Below are 18,517 nucleotides of genomic sequence, written 5' to 3' on the forward strand. Positions count from 1 at the left end.
TCTTTGGTTCTCAATCATATTTCTTTTCTACCTTTTTAATTTTTATGCTGTTTTGCGCTGTAGGGTTCAATCATTTTTTTGTGCCTTTTTATACTACTGGATCAATTCTTTGCAGATGTGAGTGATGGCTATCGTTTGGACTGTTGCTATAATTGGAGTATTTTGCCGTGCACCCAGACAGGTGAGCTGATTTGCTCCTTTTTCACAATTGAATTACCGGTACATTGGTCAGTGTGGTGTTCGATCATGGACACAGGTCCATATAATACACCTGTCTGAACGACCCCTAATCCTGGGAAACCACCTTTATACTTACTGACTACATAGAACAACTCAACATAGATTGAGTGGAGGGTTTTCTTAATGTCTCAGAGAAGCAGCTTAGAATTAGACTAGAGCAGGACTCCAGACCAAATACTCAGTAAAAATTAGAAATGCATAAAAGGAAAAAAAGTGTAAAGTTTATTTTTATTAACATATTAAGTTATATGTTCCTTTGTTCATTTCAGTGCTATGGAACAGTGGTAGAAAACAATGGAGATTATGGTAAGTAAAGTCAATTAAGAAACCCGGCCAAAAGTGTCCGGATAATATATGTTAGGCTTCAGTATAAATTGCACATCTAAATATATTAATACAAGTTAATAAATGGAGTATAGACCTAAAGATGAAAGGCCTTTACATTTTGATCTGCAAAAAAACAACTGTTGAAAGTCAGAAACATAGAAAACATACAGTACTTGGATAAATGTAATAGAAAGACTTATAAAATCATTTGTGAGGAACATTCCAAGCAAACTGCCAGATGACAATGGAAAGCCCCTACACATATCGCCTTGGGCCTGGCCTCTTTTCTGAAATTTCTAGAATACTGAGAGTTATTGTAAATTTATGATTCAGATTGACATAGAATTAGGAAGAATATATTGAAATTATCCAAACGTTAAGGGTTTTTTTTGGCCAGAACATACTTTTCTATATGACTGCAGAATTCTGACTGTGGTAGAACATTGAGAGAAGCAGGAGATCTTGTTAATCGGCACGTGACCTCTACAAGTATGCAATACATACACTTAGTCACATGACGACCGCTTGAGAAGGTAGAGGAGAATCCTGACAATATGTACAATCCCTTGAAAATGTATTCATACCCTGTGAAGTAGCAAGTATTTGTGAACTGTAAAGGAAATGATGCATGGTTTTCTAAATAATTTAAAATATGAATCTACAAATTGTAGCATGCATTGGTATTCAGCCCCCCCAAGCATCTTTTTCCACATTTGTAAGGAGTATATCTCGTGCACTACGTCGTGACCCATGCAGGCTTGGTACAAACCTCTACTAGGTTATAAAAACTACAAACCGTCCAAGAATCCAAGGCACTGAGTAGTCTCTTTCAAAAAAGTTTTAATGACCCCAGTGTCCATCCAAAAAAAACCTGACATGCGGCGTTTCAGCCACTCAGGGCCTTTATCAAGCCGAACAAGAGGTGTACGTAACACAAAACAGGTATTATTTATAGAAAATCAGTTGTAGACCATGCCCCTTGGATCATCCTACAGGTCCAATCTACGTAAGCATGAAGACCCTCTCCCCTCGCTTTTTCCCTTATTTTATTGTTTGAATCCATTGCTTAATCCCACTGATATTTAAAAACTCGCCTAGATCCTCTTTACATCATCTTTTTTCTCTCCTCCCGCAATCGGTGCCTAATTGAGAATGACAACTGACGATGCCTTGTTCTCCCTACTGTGATACTAAGTGCCATGAGGGGTTAAGCTAATTTGTTATAATGGGCTGACTTTTATGTGGACATCCATAGAGCGGGAGAGGGGATGTCCACCTTATCTCCACCCCAGGTTCTGGTCGGGAGCTTAAGTAGCTGGCCTCCAAAGGCATCAGGGTTCAGTGTCTGGAGAGGAACACTCCAGGGAAGTGTTTGTGCCTGGGTTAAAGGATACGAACCGTGGACATTGATAACCCTGAGCGGTCTGATCCCCCCCAGAACAAGGACTGTGTTTTGTTTTGGTTTTTTTTGCCCAGAGGGTTGTGTTTATTTTTCCCCAGCTTGGTTTATACTGCACTAAATAAATCAAAGACTTTCTTAAAGAGACAGTGTTCCTTTTCTACCTCTATGTACGACTGAGAGAGCCGCTCTACCACAAGTGGTGTTTTGAATGCGGGTAATGTTCTGGGAACACCAGTAGCAGCCGTGGTCAAACCGCATGTGTTGGGTGAAAGAGGCCACAAGACAGCGTACGATGTCAGGCAAAATGGAGGACCTGCTCAAGCATTTGGTGAACGCACAGCAGCAGTAACAGCTGGCACATCAGGAGATATGTAAGCTGCTTGTCCAGCAGATGCAACAACAGCAGCAATAGCAACAGGACCAGTTCAGACAACAGCAGCAGTTTGAGTTGCTTGGCGAAGCGGTTCGTGGGAGACCGGAAGCCCATTCCACAAGCCAGGTGACAACACGTACGTCCAGACGGCGGCAAGACGAGCGATGCAGAAAATGACACCGGGAGGCATTTTTGACTGTGTTCTAGCTGGTTGCAAAGCAGGAGAATGTTGTGAATTCCGTTCTCGGGCTCCCTCCTGTGGTCGTGAATGGTACTTTGGGGAGTTCTGTCCTTGGACACCCTCTGGTGGCTTTGAGTGGAACTGCTGATCTTTGAGGTTGGCTTTCTCAGCTGCCCTCGTTTATTGCTGCTGCTGGCTTCCCTATTTAACTCTGCCCAGGTCGTTAGTTCATGCCAGCTGTCAATGTCTCAGTACTGGTTCAGATCTCTCTTGGATTTCTCAGATGACCTGTCTACTCCAGCAGAAGGTAAGTCCTTGCTAGTTCATTTGCTGTTCATTGGTTTTTGACTATATTTCTCAGTACATGCTATGTTTCTAGTCCAGCTTGCTATTATGATATTTCCTTGATAGCTGGAAGCTCTGGGGGTGCAGAGCTGCACCTCCACACCGTGAGTCGGTGTGGAGGTCTTTTTGCACACTCTGTGTGGTTTTTGTAGTTTTTAGTACTGACCGCATAGTTCCCTTTCCTATCCTCTGTCTATCTAGAGAAGATTCGGCCTCCTTTGCTAAAATCTGTTTCATTCCTGTGTTTATTTCCCTCTTAACTCACAGTCAATATTTGTGGGGGGCTACCATTACTTTGGGGAATTTCTCTGAGGCAAGGTAGGCTGCTATTTCTATCTTTAGGGGCAGTTAGCTCTTAGGCTGTGAAGAGGCATCTAGGGAGAGTTAGGTATGCTCCACGGCTATTTCTAGTGTGTGTGATAGGATTAGGGATTGCGGTCAGTAGAGTTACCACTTCCTCAGAGCTTGTCCCAGGTTTTCCATTTTAACCATCAGGTCATTTCGGGTGCTCCTAACCACCAGGTCCTAACAGTACAGCTGGCCCACAAAGTGTTAATGCATCTCAAAAGAGGGAAAAGAGAAGTTCTGAGTCAATTTTTTTTTTCTTTGCAGCTTGCTTTGTCTTTCTTTTCCCCTTAACCTCTGGGTGGTTCAGGACTCAGGTGTAGATATGGATATTCAAGGTTTGTCCTCTTGTGTGGATCAACTCGCTGCTAGGGTATAGAGTATTCAAGATTATGTAGTTCAGAATCCGATGTTAGAGCCTAGAATTCCAATTCCTGATTTGTTTTCTGGGGATAGATCTAAATTTTTGAATTTCAAAAATAATTTTAGACTGTTTCTTGCTCTGAAACCCCGCTCCTCTGGCGACCCCATTCAGCAAGTAAAGATTGCTATTTCTTTGTTGCGTGGTGACCCGCAAGACTGGGCATTCTCCCTTGAGCCAGGAAATCCTGCATTGCTTAATGTAGATGCATTTTTTCTGGCGCTTGGATTGCTTTATGACGAACCTAATTCTGTGGATCAGGCAGAAAAGATCTTACTGACTCTATGTCAGGGTCAGGATGAAGCAGAAGTATATTGCCAGAAGTTTAGAAAGTGGTCTGTGCTTACACAATGGAATGAGTGTGCCCTGGCAGCAATTTTCAGAAAGGGTCTTTCTGAAGCCCTTAAAGATGTTATGGTGGGGTTCCCCACGCCTGCTGGTCTGAATGAATCAATGTCTTTGGCCATTCAGATTGATCGGCGTTTGCGCGAGCGCAAAGTTGTGCACCATATGGCGGTGTCCTCTGAGCAGAGGCCTGAGCCTATGCAATGTGATAGGACTTTGACCAGAGCTGAACGGCAAGAACACAGACGTCAGAATGGGCTGTGTTTTTACTGTGGTGACTCCTCTCATGCTATCTCTGATTGTCCTAAGCGCACTAAGAGGTTCGCTAGGTCTGTCACCTTTAGTACTGTGCAGCCTAAATTTCTCTTATCTGTTACTCTGATTTGCTCATTGTCGTCCTACTCTGTTATGGCATTTGTGGATTCAGGCGCTGCTCTGAACTTGATGGACTTGGAGTTTGCCAGGCGCTGTGGTTTTTCCTTGGAGCCTTTGCAGAGTCCTATTCCCTTAAGGGGGATTGATGCTACGCCATTGGCCAAGAATAAACCTCAGTACTGGACTCAGCTGACCATGTGCATGGCTCCCGCACATCAGGAAGATATTCGCTTTTTGGTGTTGCATGATTAGCATGATGTTGTCGTGTTGGGTTTGCCATGGTTACAGGTTCATAATCCAGTACTGGATTGGAAATCAATGTCTGTGTCTAGTTGGGGTTGTCAAGGGATACATAGTGATGTTCCTTTGATGTCAATTTCTTCTTCCACTCCTTCTGAAGTTCCTGAGTTTTTGTCGGATTACCAGGATGTATTTGATGAGCCCAAGTCCAGTGCCCTACCACCTCATAGGGACTGTGATTGCGCTATTAATCTGATTCCTGGTAGCAAGTTCCCTAAGGGCCGACTGTTTAATTTATCTGTGCCAGAACATGCCGCTATGCGGAGTTATGTAAAGGAGTCCTTGGAGAAAGGGCATATTCACCCGTCTTCGTCACCGTTGGGAGCAGGGTTCTTTTTTGTGGCCAAGAAGGATGGCTCTCTGAGACCCTGTATAGATTACCGCCTTCTCAATAAAATCACGGTCAAATTTCAGTACCCTTTGCCTCTGTTGTCTGATTTGTTTGCTCAGATTAAGGGGGCTAGTTGGTTTACCAAGATTGACCTTCGAGGGGCGTATAATCTTGTGCAGGGTGATGAATGGAAAACAGCATTTAATACGCCCGAGGGCCATTTTGAGTACCTGGTGATGCCATTCGGGCTTTCTAATGCTCCATCTGTGTTTCAGTCCTTTATGCAAAACATCTTCCGGAAGTATCTGGATAGGTTCATGATTGTATATTTGGATGATATTTTGGTCTTTTCGGATGATTGGGAGTCCCATGTGAGGCAGGTCAGGATGGTGTTCCAGGTCCTTCGTGCTAATACCTTGTTTGTGAAGGGGTCTAAATGCCTCTTTGGAGTTCAGAAGGTTTCCTTTTTGGGCTTCATTTTTTCCCCTTCTACTATCGAGATGGACCCTGTTAAAGTTCAGGCCATTTATGATTGGACTCAACCTACATCTGTGAAGAGTCTTCAGAAGTTCCTGGGCTTTGCTAATTTTTACCGTCGCTTCATCGCTAATTTTTCTAGTGTGGTTAAGCCTTTGACTGATTTGACGAAGAAAGGCGCTGATGTGGTGAATTGGTCCCCTGCGGCCGTTGAGGCTTTTCAGGAGCTTAAACGTCGTTTTACTTCGGCCCATGTGTTGCATCAGCCAGATGTTTTGCTCCCTTTTGAGGTCGAGGTTGATGCTTCTGAGATTGGGGCAGGGGCTGTTTTGTCTCAGAGAAGTTCTGATGGCTCTTTGATGAAGCCGTGTGCTTTCTTTTCTAGAAAGTTTTCGCCTGCTGAGCGTAATTATGATGTCGGCAATCGGGAGTTGTTGGCTATGAAGTGGGCATTCAAGGAGTGGCGACATTGGCTTGAGGGAGCTAAACATCGCGTGGTGGTCCTGACTGATCACAAGAATTTGACTTACCTCGAGTCCGCCAAGCGGTTGAATCCTAGACAGGCTCGATGGTCACTGTTTTTCTCCGGTTTCGATTTTGTGGTCTCATACCTTCCGGGATCTAAGAATGTGAAGGCTGATGCCCTTTCTAGGAGTTTTTTGCCTGATTCTCCGGGAGTCCCTGAGCCGGCTGGTATTCTCAAAGAGGGGGTGATTTTGTCTGCCATCTCCCCTGATTTGCGGCGGGTGCTGCAGGAGTTTCAGGCTGATAGACCTGACTGCTGTCCAGTGGAGAAACTGTTTGTCCCCTGATAGATGGACTAGTAGGGTTATTTCTGAGGTTCATTGTTCAGTATTGGCTGGTCATCCTGGTATTTTTGGTACCAGAGATTTGGTTGCTAGGTCCTTTTGGTGGCCTTCCTTGTCACGGGATGTGCGTTCTTTTGTGCAGTCCTGTGGGAGTTGTGCTCGGGCCAAACCTTGCTGTTCTCGTGCCAGTGGGTTGCTTTTGCCTTTGCCTGTCCCGAAGAGGCCCTGGACGCATATTTCCATGGATTTTATTTCTGATCTTCCTGTCTCTCAAAGGATGTCTGTCATCTGGGTGGTTTGTGATCGGTTTTCTAAGATGGTCCATTTGGTACCCTTGCCTAAATTGCCTTCCTCCTCTGATTTGGTTCCATTATTTTTTCAGCATGTGGTTCGTTTGCATGGCATTCCGGAGAACATTGTGTCGGACAGAGGTTCCCAGTTCGTTTCTAGGTTTTGGCGGTCCTTTTGTGCTAAGATGGGCATTGATTTGTCTTTTTCTTCAGCGTTCCATCCTCAGACAAATGGCCAAACCGAACGAACCAATCAGACCTTGGAGACCTATCTGAGATGCTTTGTTTCTGCTGATCAGGATGATTGGGTGACCTTCTTGCCATTGGCCGAGTTCGCCCTTAATAATCGGGCTAGTTCTGCTACTTTGGTTTCGCCTTTTTTTTGTAATTCTGATTTTCATCCTCGTTTTTCTTCAGGGCAGGTTGAGCCTTCTGACTGTCCTGGTGTGGATTCTGTGGTGGACAGGTTGCAGCAAATTTGGACTCACGTGGTGGACAATTTGACGTTGTCTCAGGAGAAGGCGCAACGTTTTGCTAACCGCCGTCGCTGTGTTGGTCCCCGACTTCGTGTTGGGGATTTGGTTTGGTTGTCTTCTCGTTATGTTCCTATGAAGGTTTCTTCTCCTAAGTTCAAGCCTCGTTTCATTGGTCCATATAAGATTTCTGAAAGTATCAATCCTGTGTCGTTTCGTTTGGCCCTTCCAGCTTCTTTTGCCATCCATAATGTGTTCCATAGGTCGTTGCGGAGATATGTGGCGCCTATGGTTCCTTCCGTTGATCCTCCTGCTCCGGTGTTGGTTGAGGGGGAGTTGGAGTATGTGGTGGAGAAGATTTTAGATTCTCGCATTTCGAGACGGAAGCTTCAGTACCTGGTTAAATGGAAGGGCTATGGTCAGGAGGATAATTCCTGGGTTGTTGCCTCCGATGTCCATGCTGCCGATTTGGTTCGTGCCTTTCATTTGGCTCGCCCTGATCGGCCTGGGGGCTCTGGTGAGAGTTTGGTGACCCCTCCTCAAGGGGGGGTACTGTTGTGAATTCCGTTCTCGGGCTCCCTCCTGTGGTCGTGAATGGTACTTTGGGGAGTTCTGTCCTTGGACACCCTCTGGTGGCTTTGAGTGGAACTGCTGATCTTTGAGGTTGGCTTTCTCAGCTGCCCTCGTTTATTGCTGCTGCTGGCTTCCCTATTTAACTCTGCCCAGGTCGTTAGTTCATGCCAGCTGTCAGTGTCTCAGTACTGGTTCAGATCTCTCTTGGATTTCTCAGATGACCTGTCTACTCCAGCAGAAGCTAAGTCCTTGCTAGTTCATTTGCTGTTCATTGGTTTTTGACTATATTTCTCAGTACATGCTATGTTTCTAGTCCAGCTTGCTATTATGATATTTCCTTGCTAGCTGGAAGCTCTGGGGGTGCAGAGCTGCACCTCCACACCGTGAGTCGGTGTGGAGGTCTTTTTGCACACTCTGCGTGGTTTTTGTAGTTTTTAGTACTGACCGCATAGTTCCCTTTCCTATCCTCTGTCTATCTAGAGAAGATTCGGCCTCCTTTGCTAAAATCTGTTTCATTCCTGTGTTTGTTATTTCCCTCTTAACTCACAGTCAATATTTGTGGGGGGCTACCTTTACTTTGGGAAATTTCTCTGAGGCAAGGTAGGCTGCTATTTCTATCTTTAGGGGTAGTTAGCTCTTAGGCTGTGAAGAGGCGTCTAGGGAGAGTTAGGTACGCTCCACGGCTATTTCTAGTGTGTGTGATAGAATTAGGGATTGCGGTCAGTAGAGTTACCACTTCCTCAGAGCTTGTCCCAGGTTTTCCATTTTAACCATCAGGTCATTTCGGGTGCTCCTAACCACCAGGTCCATAACAGGAGAAACTGCGACTAGAGCAGTGGGCGGAGGTGCTGGCCCCTATTTGACTGGCGAGCCTGTTATGATCCGGTGGTAGGATCACCAAACTGACCTGATAGGTAAACCAGAATATTAGGACGAGCTCTGGGGATGTGGAAACTATACTGACCGCAACACTGAACCTATCCAAAACACACTAAAGGCAGCCGTGGAGCGTTACCTAAAAACCTAGACGCCTCGTCACAGCCTGAGGAACTAACTACCCCTAGAGAGAAAGCCAAGCCTCACTTGCCTCAGAGAAATGACCCCAAAGTTTAGACAGCCCCCACAAATAATAACGGTGAGTTAAGGGGAAAATACAAACGTAGTAATGAAAAACAGGTTTAAGCAAATGAGGCCCGCTAACGCTAAATAGACTGAAGATAGCAAGGGATCTGTGCGGTCAGTACAAAACTATCAAAAACTATCCACGCAGAAAATACAAGAACCCCCACACCGACTCACGATGTGAGGGGCGCACTCTGCACCCCAGAACTTCCAGCAAGCAAAAAATCACATATAAGCAAGCTGGACTGAACTCATCATATTATGAAACATATTTTCAAGAGAAAAATGAGCAAACATGAACTAGCAAGACTTAGCTTCTCCGGATGGAGACAGGTCACAAGGAAGTCCAGAGAGATCAGAACCAGTACTGAATACAACGACAGCAGGCAACAAACAAAGGTGCAGGTGGAGTTAAATAGGAACCAGCATAGCAGGAAATGAGGCAGCTGAGCCCATCTCCAGACCCGCAGTATCGCTAAAGGCCACCAGAGGGAGCCCAGACGGAATTCACAACACGAGCCCCAGAAAGGTTATTATGACTTGGCCTTACAAGATGCCGGGAATATGCCAAATTAAAAACTGAGATATTGGCACGCTCCGGGGTCACTATGACTACCCGAGCCCAAAGGGTTCATAACTGGGCATATTATGACAAACCCCCTCGCTCTCAGATGTTTGACCTACTGCATCTGGTTTAGAAATGGTTGCAGACATAATCCTCCCCTCCAGCACAGATGGTCGAGCGGGTGGTCATGGACAGATTTATTCACTCCCTCTCCAGGCCGGTACAGACCTGGGTTGCCCAGGGAGACCCCCTGAATGCAGATGACCTGGTGGGCCTCGTAGAAAGGTATCAGGTGGTCGAGAGGTCCCTAAAGAAGCCAAAGGGTGGTGGATCTCCATATTGCTTTACCCAGTAGGAGCCTGAGTCCCAAAGGGGTAGCAGAGCCATCACTGGAGGGAGCCCAAGGTCCCAAGGAGTCGGTGAGGGGTTGCCAAAGGCTCATGGTAAAGACTTGCTATGCTAGAGATGCCACGGTCCTGGACACATAGCCGCCCATTGTCCTATGTCCGCCAGACTGCAGCCTAAGAAGGCGCTGTTTGTACTATGCCTAACCCACCTGCAGTGTGGACTATCAGCCCGGTGAGGGGCCGTCGGCTTGTCCCATAATGATAAATGGGGTACTGGTATTGGAACTCTTGGACTCAAAAGCTTGGTGACTCTGATAAGGGCAACACTTCCTCACCAGCTGGTCCCCGTAAAGACAGTGGACGTGTGTTGTATTCATGGAGACGCCAAGAATTACATCGTTGCCAGAGTGACTATAAAAACTAACTGTGGGGCTGAATCACGTGAGGTTAGGGTGGTTAAGGACTTGCTACTCCTGGTGATAATAGGGCGGGACTTTAGCCTGTACTGTGCCTTATGAGGGAAGGCAGGGATACCAAGTGTCTCAGACAAGAGTGTCTCAACCCGAATTAAACAATTAAACCCCATTGCAGTCAAAGGTGGATGAGTTCACCTTGTGTGTCCTGGCTGGTGACAAGGACAAGACAGCAACTAGTGAGGCCGAGATTCCTAAACTTGGGGTTTCTGGTGGAAATTTGGGGACTGCTCAAATGAAGGATCTTATCCTAAAAGGGGCGTTGGAAAATATGACTGTGAAAAATGGGGTTGCACAAGAGCCGGGGGCAGACACCAGGTTTCCATATTTTGTTTTAAATGGGAGAGCTGCTATATCGGGTCACTAAGCTGAGAGGAAGTGGTGGAGCAGTTGTTAGTGCCGGGTCCCTATAGGCATAAGGTATTAGACCTGGCCCATTCTCATGTCTTGGGTGGACATCTGGGAGTAGACAAAACTCATGAATGGGTCCTTATGAGGTTCCTAGTGGCCTGGGTGTCAGAGAGCTTAAATACTGCCGGTCTTGCTCTACTTGTTAACTTACTGCTCCGGTATCCCATTTCCACAGTCCCCTAGTTATAATGGGCTGGCTTATATGTGGACATCCATAAAGCGGATGGAAGGATGTCCACCTTATCTCCACCCCAGGGTTTAGTCTGGGGTTTAAGTAGCTGGCCTCCAAAAGCAGCAGGGTTCAGTGTCTGGAGAGGAACACTCCAGGGAAATGTTTGTGCCTGGGTTAAAGTACCCAAACCGTGGACATTGCTAACCCTGAGCGAGCTGATCCCCACTAGGGGAAGGACTGTGCATTGTTTTGCTGTTTTGCCCAGAGGGCCATGTTTATTTATTATTGCTGTGTACCGCTGAGAGAGCCTCTCTTTATATATAAATATATATATATATATATATATATATATATATATAATATAAATAAAAAACTGTTCTTGTTTTTTTTCTTGTGCTTCACTATAGAAATGCATATTTATTATTAACTATTCCATCAGCGATGTCTCGATGATCGGCTATATGTGTGTTTTTAAAAAAATGTTTTATTTATGTAGTGTCTCTGTGGTTACAGACATTGGACCAGTAGGAGGAACTAAGTATAGTGGTCTACAACTGACTTACTATTAATAATACCTGTTGTTAAGAACTGACCTGGCAACCACTAGAGGCAGCACCAACTGGTAGCGTAGTCAGGAATCACTAGTCAGGAATCATTTAGATGTCAGACATGGGAGCAGCAGTATAGTTTGAAGGATAAGCAGCAGATGAAAAGAGAGCTTGACTAATGGCTGGGAGCTCAATAATCACGCAAGGAAGGAAGTGCAATGCCAGATTTAAGTAGGGAGTTCAATCAAGAGATTCCTGGTTGGAGCCAATCAGGAACTCAGGGTGGAGGTAATCAGGAACTGACAAGTAAGCTTAATAGCTGAAAGGGATGAGCTGCTACCTGGTGCACAAGAGCTGCTGGGTTTGAACACTGACACTTGTTTTGTGTTGTGTGAATATGTACACCTCTTGTTTGCATTGATAAAGGTTCTGCATGGACAAAGCATTGGATGTCAATGTTTCTTTTGTGTATACACTAGTGTCAATAAAACTGTTTAGAAGGAGACTACCTGGTGCATTGGATTCTCAAATGGTTTGCATCTTTTTCCACATGCTGTGTCCCCTACATTTGAGAAGAGCTCAAAATAGAATGTTTTGGGATAAATGCAAAGGGCTATGTGTGATGGAAGACTAACACATCACCCTGAAAACACCACCCCCACTGTCAAACATGGTGGTGGTGGCAGCATCATGCTGTGGAGATGGTTTTTTTTAGCAGGAACAGGGAGGCTGGTAAGAGTTGCTGGGAAGATAGATGGAGCTAAATACAGGACAATCCTGGAGGAAAACCCAATAGAGGCTCCAAAAGACTTAAAACTGATGCATAGGTTCACCTTCCAACAGGACAACGACCCTAAACATACTTCCAGAGCTACAATGGATAGTTTAGATCATAGCATATTCATGTGTGTGAATGGGCCCAGTCATAGTCCAAAACTAAATAACATTGAGAATCTGTGACAAGACTTGAAAATTGCTATTTACAGATGCCTCCATCCAATCTCACTGAGCGAGAGTGCAAAGAAGAAGAGGCAAACCTTTCACACTCTAGAAGTGCAAAGCTGGTAGAGACATACCTCAAAAGACTTGCAGCAAAAAGGAGGTCCTACAGTGTATTGTACTCAAGGGGGCTGAATATAAATGCACATCACAATTTTTAGATTTATGTTTTTTAAATATTTAGAAAACCATCTATCATTTCTTTTATACATCACAAATACTTGCTACTTAGTGTTGGTATATCACATAAAATCTCAATAAAATGTATTTAAGTTTGTGGGTGGAAGGTGAGAAAACTGTGGAAAACATTACCGAGTATAAATGCATTTTCAAGGCACTGTGTATTGCGCACTGTCAGGATTCAGCAAAAAGTTAAATAGAATGACTGCAGAAATGTATGTTCAGCCCAGAAAACACCTTTACGTAGCTGTCTGGTGAAAAATGATTGGGCCAAATCTGTCTCTCCTGATGACCCGCTGCCCACACACACATACATGTTGAAGTGAGAACAAATTTATGTAGAAATCTAATATGCCCAATATGATGGGGGATGTCACGAAAACTATTAGATCAGTAAACCATACAAATGGATATAAAATCTATAAGTTCAGCCAACTTTAACTAATGTCAAGCGTAACGATAGCCTATATTGTTTTTCATCGAGATTTCTGACATAAGTCCAAAAAATATCTGCTATCGTAATCACTATATTATCTCACAAATCTAAATGTCAATATTAAAAATAAAAAAATAAACATAAAAGCTGACGTTTTCATATTGCTTTTATCAATTTATATGTAATAAGATATGTTCTCACTTTATAATTCTGGGGGTCCGACCACTGGGACTTCACTGTTTCTGAAAATTGACTTCATTGTATAGCTTTGTGACAAAAAGCCCCAGTGTGCAGAACTAAAATAGAAGATTCTTCACGATATTTTGAGGATTGGTAGAAAAAGCCATTCAGAACTATAAGGATTTTAAAAAAAAAGGGAACAAAATTTACTCCATCAGTTAACATTCAAAGAGCCAAGACCGTGACTACTTTGGCACAATATACATTGATGGTCTCATACACTTGACTGTATCATGGTACGGTAGAAGTTCCAAGTTGTTTGGGGGTATAATATGGCACTCATAGAAGTCTGGGCCACATATTGTACCCATTTCACACAAGTCTCCTTACACAAGTCTCCTCACACAGATTTATACAGAGCTTGACCAAAAAAAAGTGTTATATGTTTCATCAAGTGCCATTATTATAGAGGCAGCAATAGGGTGCTATGGCTGTTGTAAACTTCTGGCACTGCCTTTGCGTCACTCCTATAATCGGTGCCTACAATATTTTGAACCCAATTTGTAGAGCATTCGTAATGGATCTGTAGCCAAATTTCAAAATACAAACTTCACACATTATTAAAAAGATATTATAGACATGATGAGGTTAGTGCATTTACTTTGATTATTTTTATAGAACACTGGCTATATAACTCTTTTGGAAAGTGTACAACTCAATCTCTGCCCAGCTGTCCGGATTGACAACTCCTCAGTGTCCCTCCTACTTGCCAAATTCTCACACTGCTCAGTATAAGCTGCAGCTGTCAATAAGGCTGGTTGGGCAGGGAACGACTACACCTGGGCTCATAATTATGAGAGAATATTTCAATATTCGGGTTCGGATTACGATCTCCGTATTTGCAATATTCGACGAACGCCATTGGACTTAATGGGAGTAGAGATGAGCGAATATGTTCGGAAACGATCTTCAAACATAAATTCGGCACGAATGTTACAAATATGGCACATTCGGATTCGACGATCGTTTTCCGATCATATTTGCTCATCTCTGTCATGAGCGTAAAAGCTAAAAACGATTATACAACCAATCTGACATGAGTTTTTAGTAAGTACACCAGACTCATAAAGTTTAAGAATTCTATTTAACAATGTACAGCTTGTTCTGTGAAATCTGGTGCTAGATCCAATTTGACTTTAATATGTACCCAATAGTTTTCTGTTCATTTTATTTGATTTTTTAAGATCTAGAGATCTGAATGGTCCTTTCAGACTAATATCAGCATTGTTTTTCCATAGGTGCGGCATCGTACACTGACATCACACGACTTCTGTCTCTGCAGAGTGTAAGCTTTTTTTTGTAATATGTAAGACATGACTGCCTGACAGACCGTAAGAAGTCTTCATGGATTTTCTTCAAAAACTTCCTTTTCAAGAAGAACAAATACATGTTGGACTGTGTAGAAACTCTTACAAATGTCATATTTGTGGCACTTCTTTTAACTGTATGTAAATCTGTCACTGCCAAGAGGTCCAGTAATGCTACGCTTAGCAGAACAATGGGGTTAAGGGCAAGCGTTTACACTAGTAATTTTTGTATGACGAACTTTTGTATTTATACTCACTATTTATTATGGTGTTTTAGTTACGTGTTCTGTAAAAAAAAAAAAAAAAAAAAGGAAAAAACAGAGTAATCGTGTATCATTTCAGTTTGGAATTCTTCACTTGTACGGTCAGTAAAAGTCAACATTGTTTAATAACATTTGGTGTTGCGTAGTCCTTGTATGTGGCCAATTTAATGATCAGCTTCCATCTTCTCATCTTTTGCATTGAGTTTATGCTTCTGTGAATAAAACCTGTAATTTTTTAAAACTGATATCCGTGGTAAAGCTACTGGCCAAGTTGATGTTTTTGATGATAATTTTTTACTGGGACAGAGCCAGTCCAGGGTAAAAGAAAAACGAAGCATGTCCAAGTTTGATCCAATATATCTGGATCTCGATCACACTCGGCCATACAAGTCAACGAGTCAGTGGAAAACATTGGACTGCACTCAGATGATTTCCGCGCACTGACAGAATAGAGAAGATGGAGAATTTTTTTCTCTATCTTTTCCTTATCCAACAGAGTTTGATCAGAGTGTGATTTGCATAATCGTCTCAATTCTACCGGATAAGAGGTTGTGTGACCCCGGCCTTAAAGAGACAGCTGATTTAAATCTCCAGGAAACATTCTGTACGTGTATATTTAAAATCATAAGGGTATGTTCAAATATAACTTTTTTAATACATTTTTCTTCTGCATGAAAAAGCAGTCAATGGCTAAAATATTTAAGCAGTAATTACGCTAGTTTTTTGTGTGGTTTTGAAGTGTTTTTGTTAAGTTTCTTTGAGATCAAAATGGGCTAGCAGCAAAAAAAAAAAACACACAAAAAGGGGAAAAACTACAGAATGCTGAAAAAAAAATTACACTGTTTTGTTTTTATTGTTTTTTTAAAAAGCACTACACGTTAAAAAAAAAAAGGCACGTGTAAAAATTGCATCAAGAATGCTACGTGTGAACAAGCCCTCAGTGCGCAGTGTAGTTATGTTACCCGAAATGTTACTTGGTTAAGTTTTTGGGAAACAAAATGGCTGCACAAGGTCACCACGAGGAGGAGCTACTTCTCCTTCTGAAGCAATGGCTCATGCCCTCATCTCTTGGCAGCTCGAAAATAAGGAGACACAATTTCTGCCGTAGAAAGATGATTTGTTGCGATGTACACTAAATATTAAAATCTGCTAAAAAGAGACATTGTCGGTGTCACTGCGGCACTTCTGGCAGGAGGAAGGCAGTAGGGGCGCCAAAGAAAAATTATGAGTAGCGCTATCAAAAATCCCATTCTTATGGTTATTGTACTTCTGCACACTTCAAGCACATTACCACTAAAAGAAAAAAGGTAATAATAGGGCAAACCACAGAACCTCATCCAGTCAGAGGGTTGAGAACATTTCTTGGACTTGTGAGTTATTGCAGAGAATGGATTCCCTCAGAATCATCCTTCATGCAACCCCTAGTTGACATGTTGGCTGCATGTAACAAGAGACCACCATACGATTTGTGATGCAGTGGCCCCTGTTACAGCTAGGGGGCATTGTATGTGCTCCTCAGGATACGCATGGAGGCGTAATAGTGATAATGAGACGGTGACCGGCATCATTGTGAATGGCCGGTATGTGTCGCAGAGGAGATTCTCTGCGCTGTAAGCCAGTAATGTTGTTCTGGGACCTGTAGTCCCACAAGTGTTTGTGTAGTTTATAATAAGGGAGGCTTACAGGGTTAGTCGGAGAGCTGGGTGGGTCTGACTAACCACACATTCCTCCACTCTGGTCACATGGTGGGAGTGTGAGGTCCTGGATGGCCTGTGTGTTGGAATGTCCTGGGAGTAGGATTGAATTCCTGAAAAGCACATGGAGCGGCCATGGACCAGGAGGCCTGTGTGTTGGGAGGTCCTGTGTGTGGACCAGATCCCTGAATAGCACACGGAGAGGCCGCATACCTGAAAGCCTGTGTGCTGGGCGGTCCTGGGAGGACGGACGTCCTGAATAGCACACGGAGAGGCCGTGGACCTGGATAGCCTCTGTGTTGGAATGTCCTGGGAGTAGGACTGGATTCCTGAAGAGCACTGGGTTAAGCCATGGGACTGCAGAGCCTGTGACGGCTACTGTGTTGGGGAAGCTACCGTCCTTCTGTGGGTCTGGAACTGTAGGGTGGCCTGGTGAGCAAGACACGGTCTGGGACGGTGATCCCAGTTAGGCAGCTTCCCTGGGAGAGAGGACAGACGAGGAGTCAGCGTGTGGAGCAGGAGCTCCTGTAAGGTAACTCCAGATAAAGGGGGTTATGGGCAAACGAGTATCTGCCAGTGGAACAGACTGTTAGTGCCTATGATGATCCATGGAAGTTAATGAACTGTGTGGTCTCCCACGGTAACTGGACGGAGTGAGGTCTGGCGTGTTTAGAGACTGCAACTTAATGTCGTGTAATGCTATGTGAGTAGAGACATTAATACGGCGCATGGACACCCCCGGGAACTAGTCAGAGGAGTACTGGCGGGTGTAGTGTCTGTCAAATGAAGGAAGCCGTGTACTAAGAACTATATGTATGTGATGTGTAACATGGCGGTTTATGATGCCTAAATAAACCGCATGGACTGTTTTATGGAGAAAATCGTTCCTGTGTGACTGAATCCCATTGTTAAGCGAGTGTCCCCCAACACAGGCAGTAAGCGCTATCTTACAGCATTGACACAAGAAGCAATGGAAGGCTTCTAGAAAAGATGCTATTGTGCCAGCACCAGCATTGGGAATGCCTAGACGGTATGTGCACACGTTAAGTATTGGTGCATACATTTCTGCATCTCTTAGCAGGAAAAAGGCACGTTCTTGCTGCGTTTTTTACTTGCATTTTTTATGCCGATTTTCCAGACTCGCTGCAAAAACGCTGAAAGAATTGACATGCTGCATCAAATCCGCAAGTCACAAATCAGCAACGTGTACATGAGACTTCAGGATTCTCATTCGCTTTGCTGTTGTCAGGAAACCCTTCAGGCTTTGTTGCAAATTTTCGCTGAAAAAACGCAGTAAAACTGCAATGTGTGCACGCAGCCTTAGAGCCCTGCCTTGAAGGCCCTTACCAGGTCCAGTTACATGTAATGACTGACAGTCTGCTCTCCTGATCTACATGTCTCGCACTGGTAACGTCCTTCTTCATTTAAAATAAATTCTGGAGGCAGATTCTCAGGAAGATCTATGTCCGGCCCATTGATCTCAACAGCTCATTTACATATTGATAAAAAACATGTATGTCTCTGGAATAAGACGTTGAATCGCAGCTTTCAAGGTATCATTTTATTAAACTTCCTATGACATGGATGGACATATGGATGGTTTAGGAGGGATGATCCTACTGAGAGATTCCCTTTAAACCAATCAGCCAGTATATAAAATAAAATTACAACAAATTGGGACAATAAGTTTATTAAATATAATGGGATGATGATGCAAATGCATAATGTGTTATGTTCTGGTGGTTTAGGAGCAACATGGGACGTGCTCTGGGGGAGGTGGTACCTGTACTGACCGCAGTTCCTGAGCTAAACACAACACTAGAAGTAGCCGTGGGATGTTCCTGTCACTCCCTAGACACCTCGTCACAGCCGGAGGACTAACTACCCCTAGAGATAGAAACAGGAAAGCTATCTTTCCTCAGAGAAAATTCCCAAAGGATAGGACAGCCCCCCACAAATATTGACTGTGAGTGGAGAGGGAAATGACATACGCAGAATGAAACCAGGATGTAGCAAAGGAGGCCAGTCTAGCTAGATAGATAGAACAGAACAGAATACTGTGCGGTCAGTATTAAAAACTAGAAAAATCCACCACAGAGTTTACAAAAATCTCCACACCTGACTAAAGGTGTGGAGGGTAAATCTGCTTCCCA

The 18,517-nt window shown here is 43.8% G+C and overlaps 1 protein-coding gene across 17 annotated transcripts in view; it reads left to right on the forward strand.

Moving 5' to 3' along the window:
• The window catches only part of PROM1 (prominin 1), a 264,828-nt gene extending 250,028 nt beyond the window's left edge, over window positions 1-14,800 (forward strand). For 11 of the 17 annotated variants that reach the window (XR_013220088.1, XR_013220090.1, XR_013220083.1 and 8 more), the window contains 2 exons: window positions 510-546; window positions 14,339-14,794. Coding sequence is in view for 6 of the 17 variants with exons in the window: in XM_077280016.1 (XP_077136131.1) it covers window positions 510-528 (19 nt within the window). In the remaining 11 variants the exon portion in view is untranslated. Of the gene's footprint in view, window positions 1-509; window positions 547-14,338 lie in introns of all 17 variants that reach the window. The other 6 variants (XR_013220081.1, XR_013220082.1, XR_013220091.1 and 3 more) reach the window with 4 other exon arrangements.
• The last annotated feature ends 3,717 nt before the right edge of the window (window positions 14,801-18,517 follow it).

This window comes from Ranitomeya variabilis, chromosome 1, assembly GCF_051348905.1.
Source record: "Ranitomeya variabilis isolate aRanVar5 chromosome 1, aRanVar5.hap1, whole genome shotgun sequence".
Classification (NCBI taxonomy): domain Eukaryota; kingdom Metazoa; phylum Chordata; class Amphibia; order Anura; family Dendrobatidae; genus Ranitomeya; species Ranitomeya variabilis.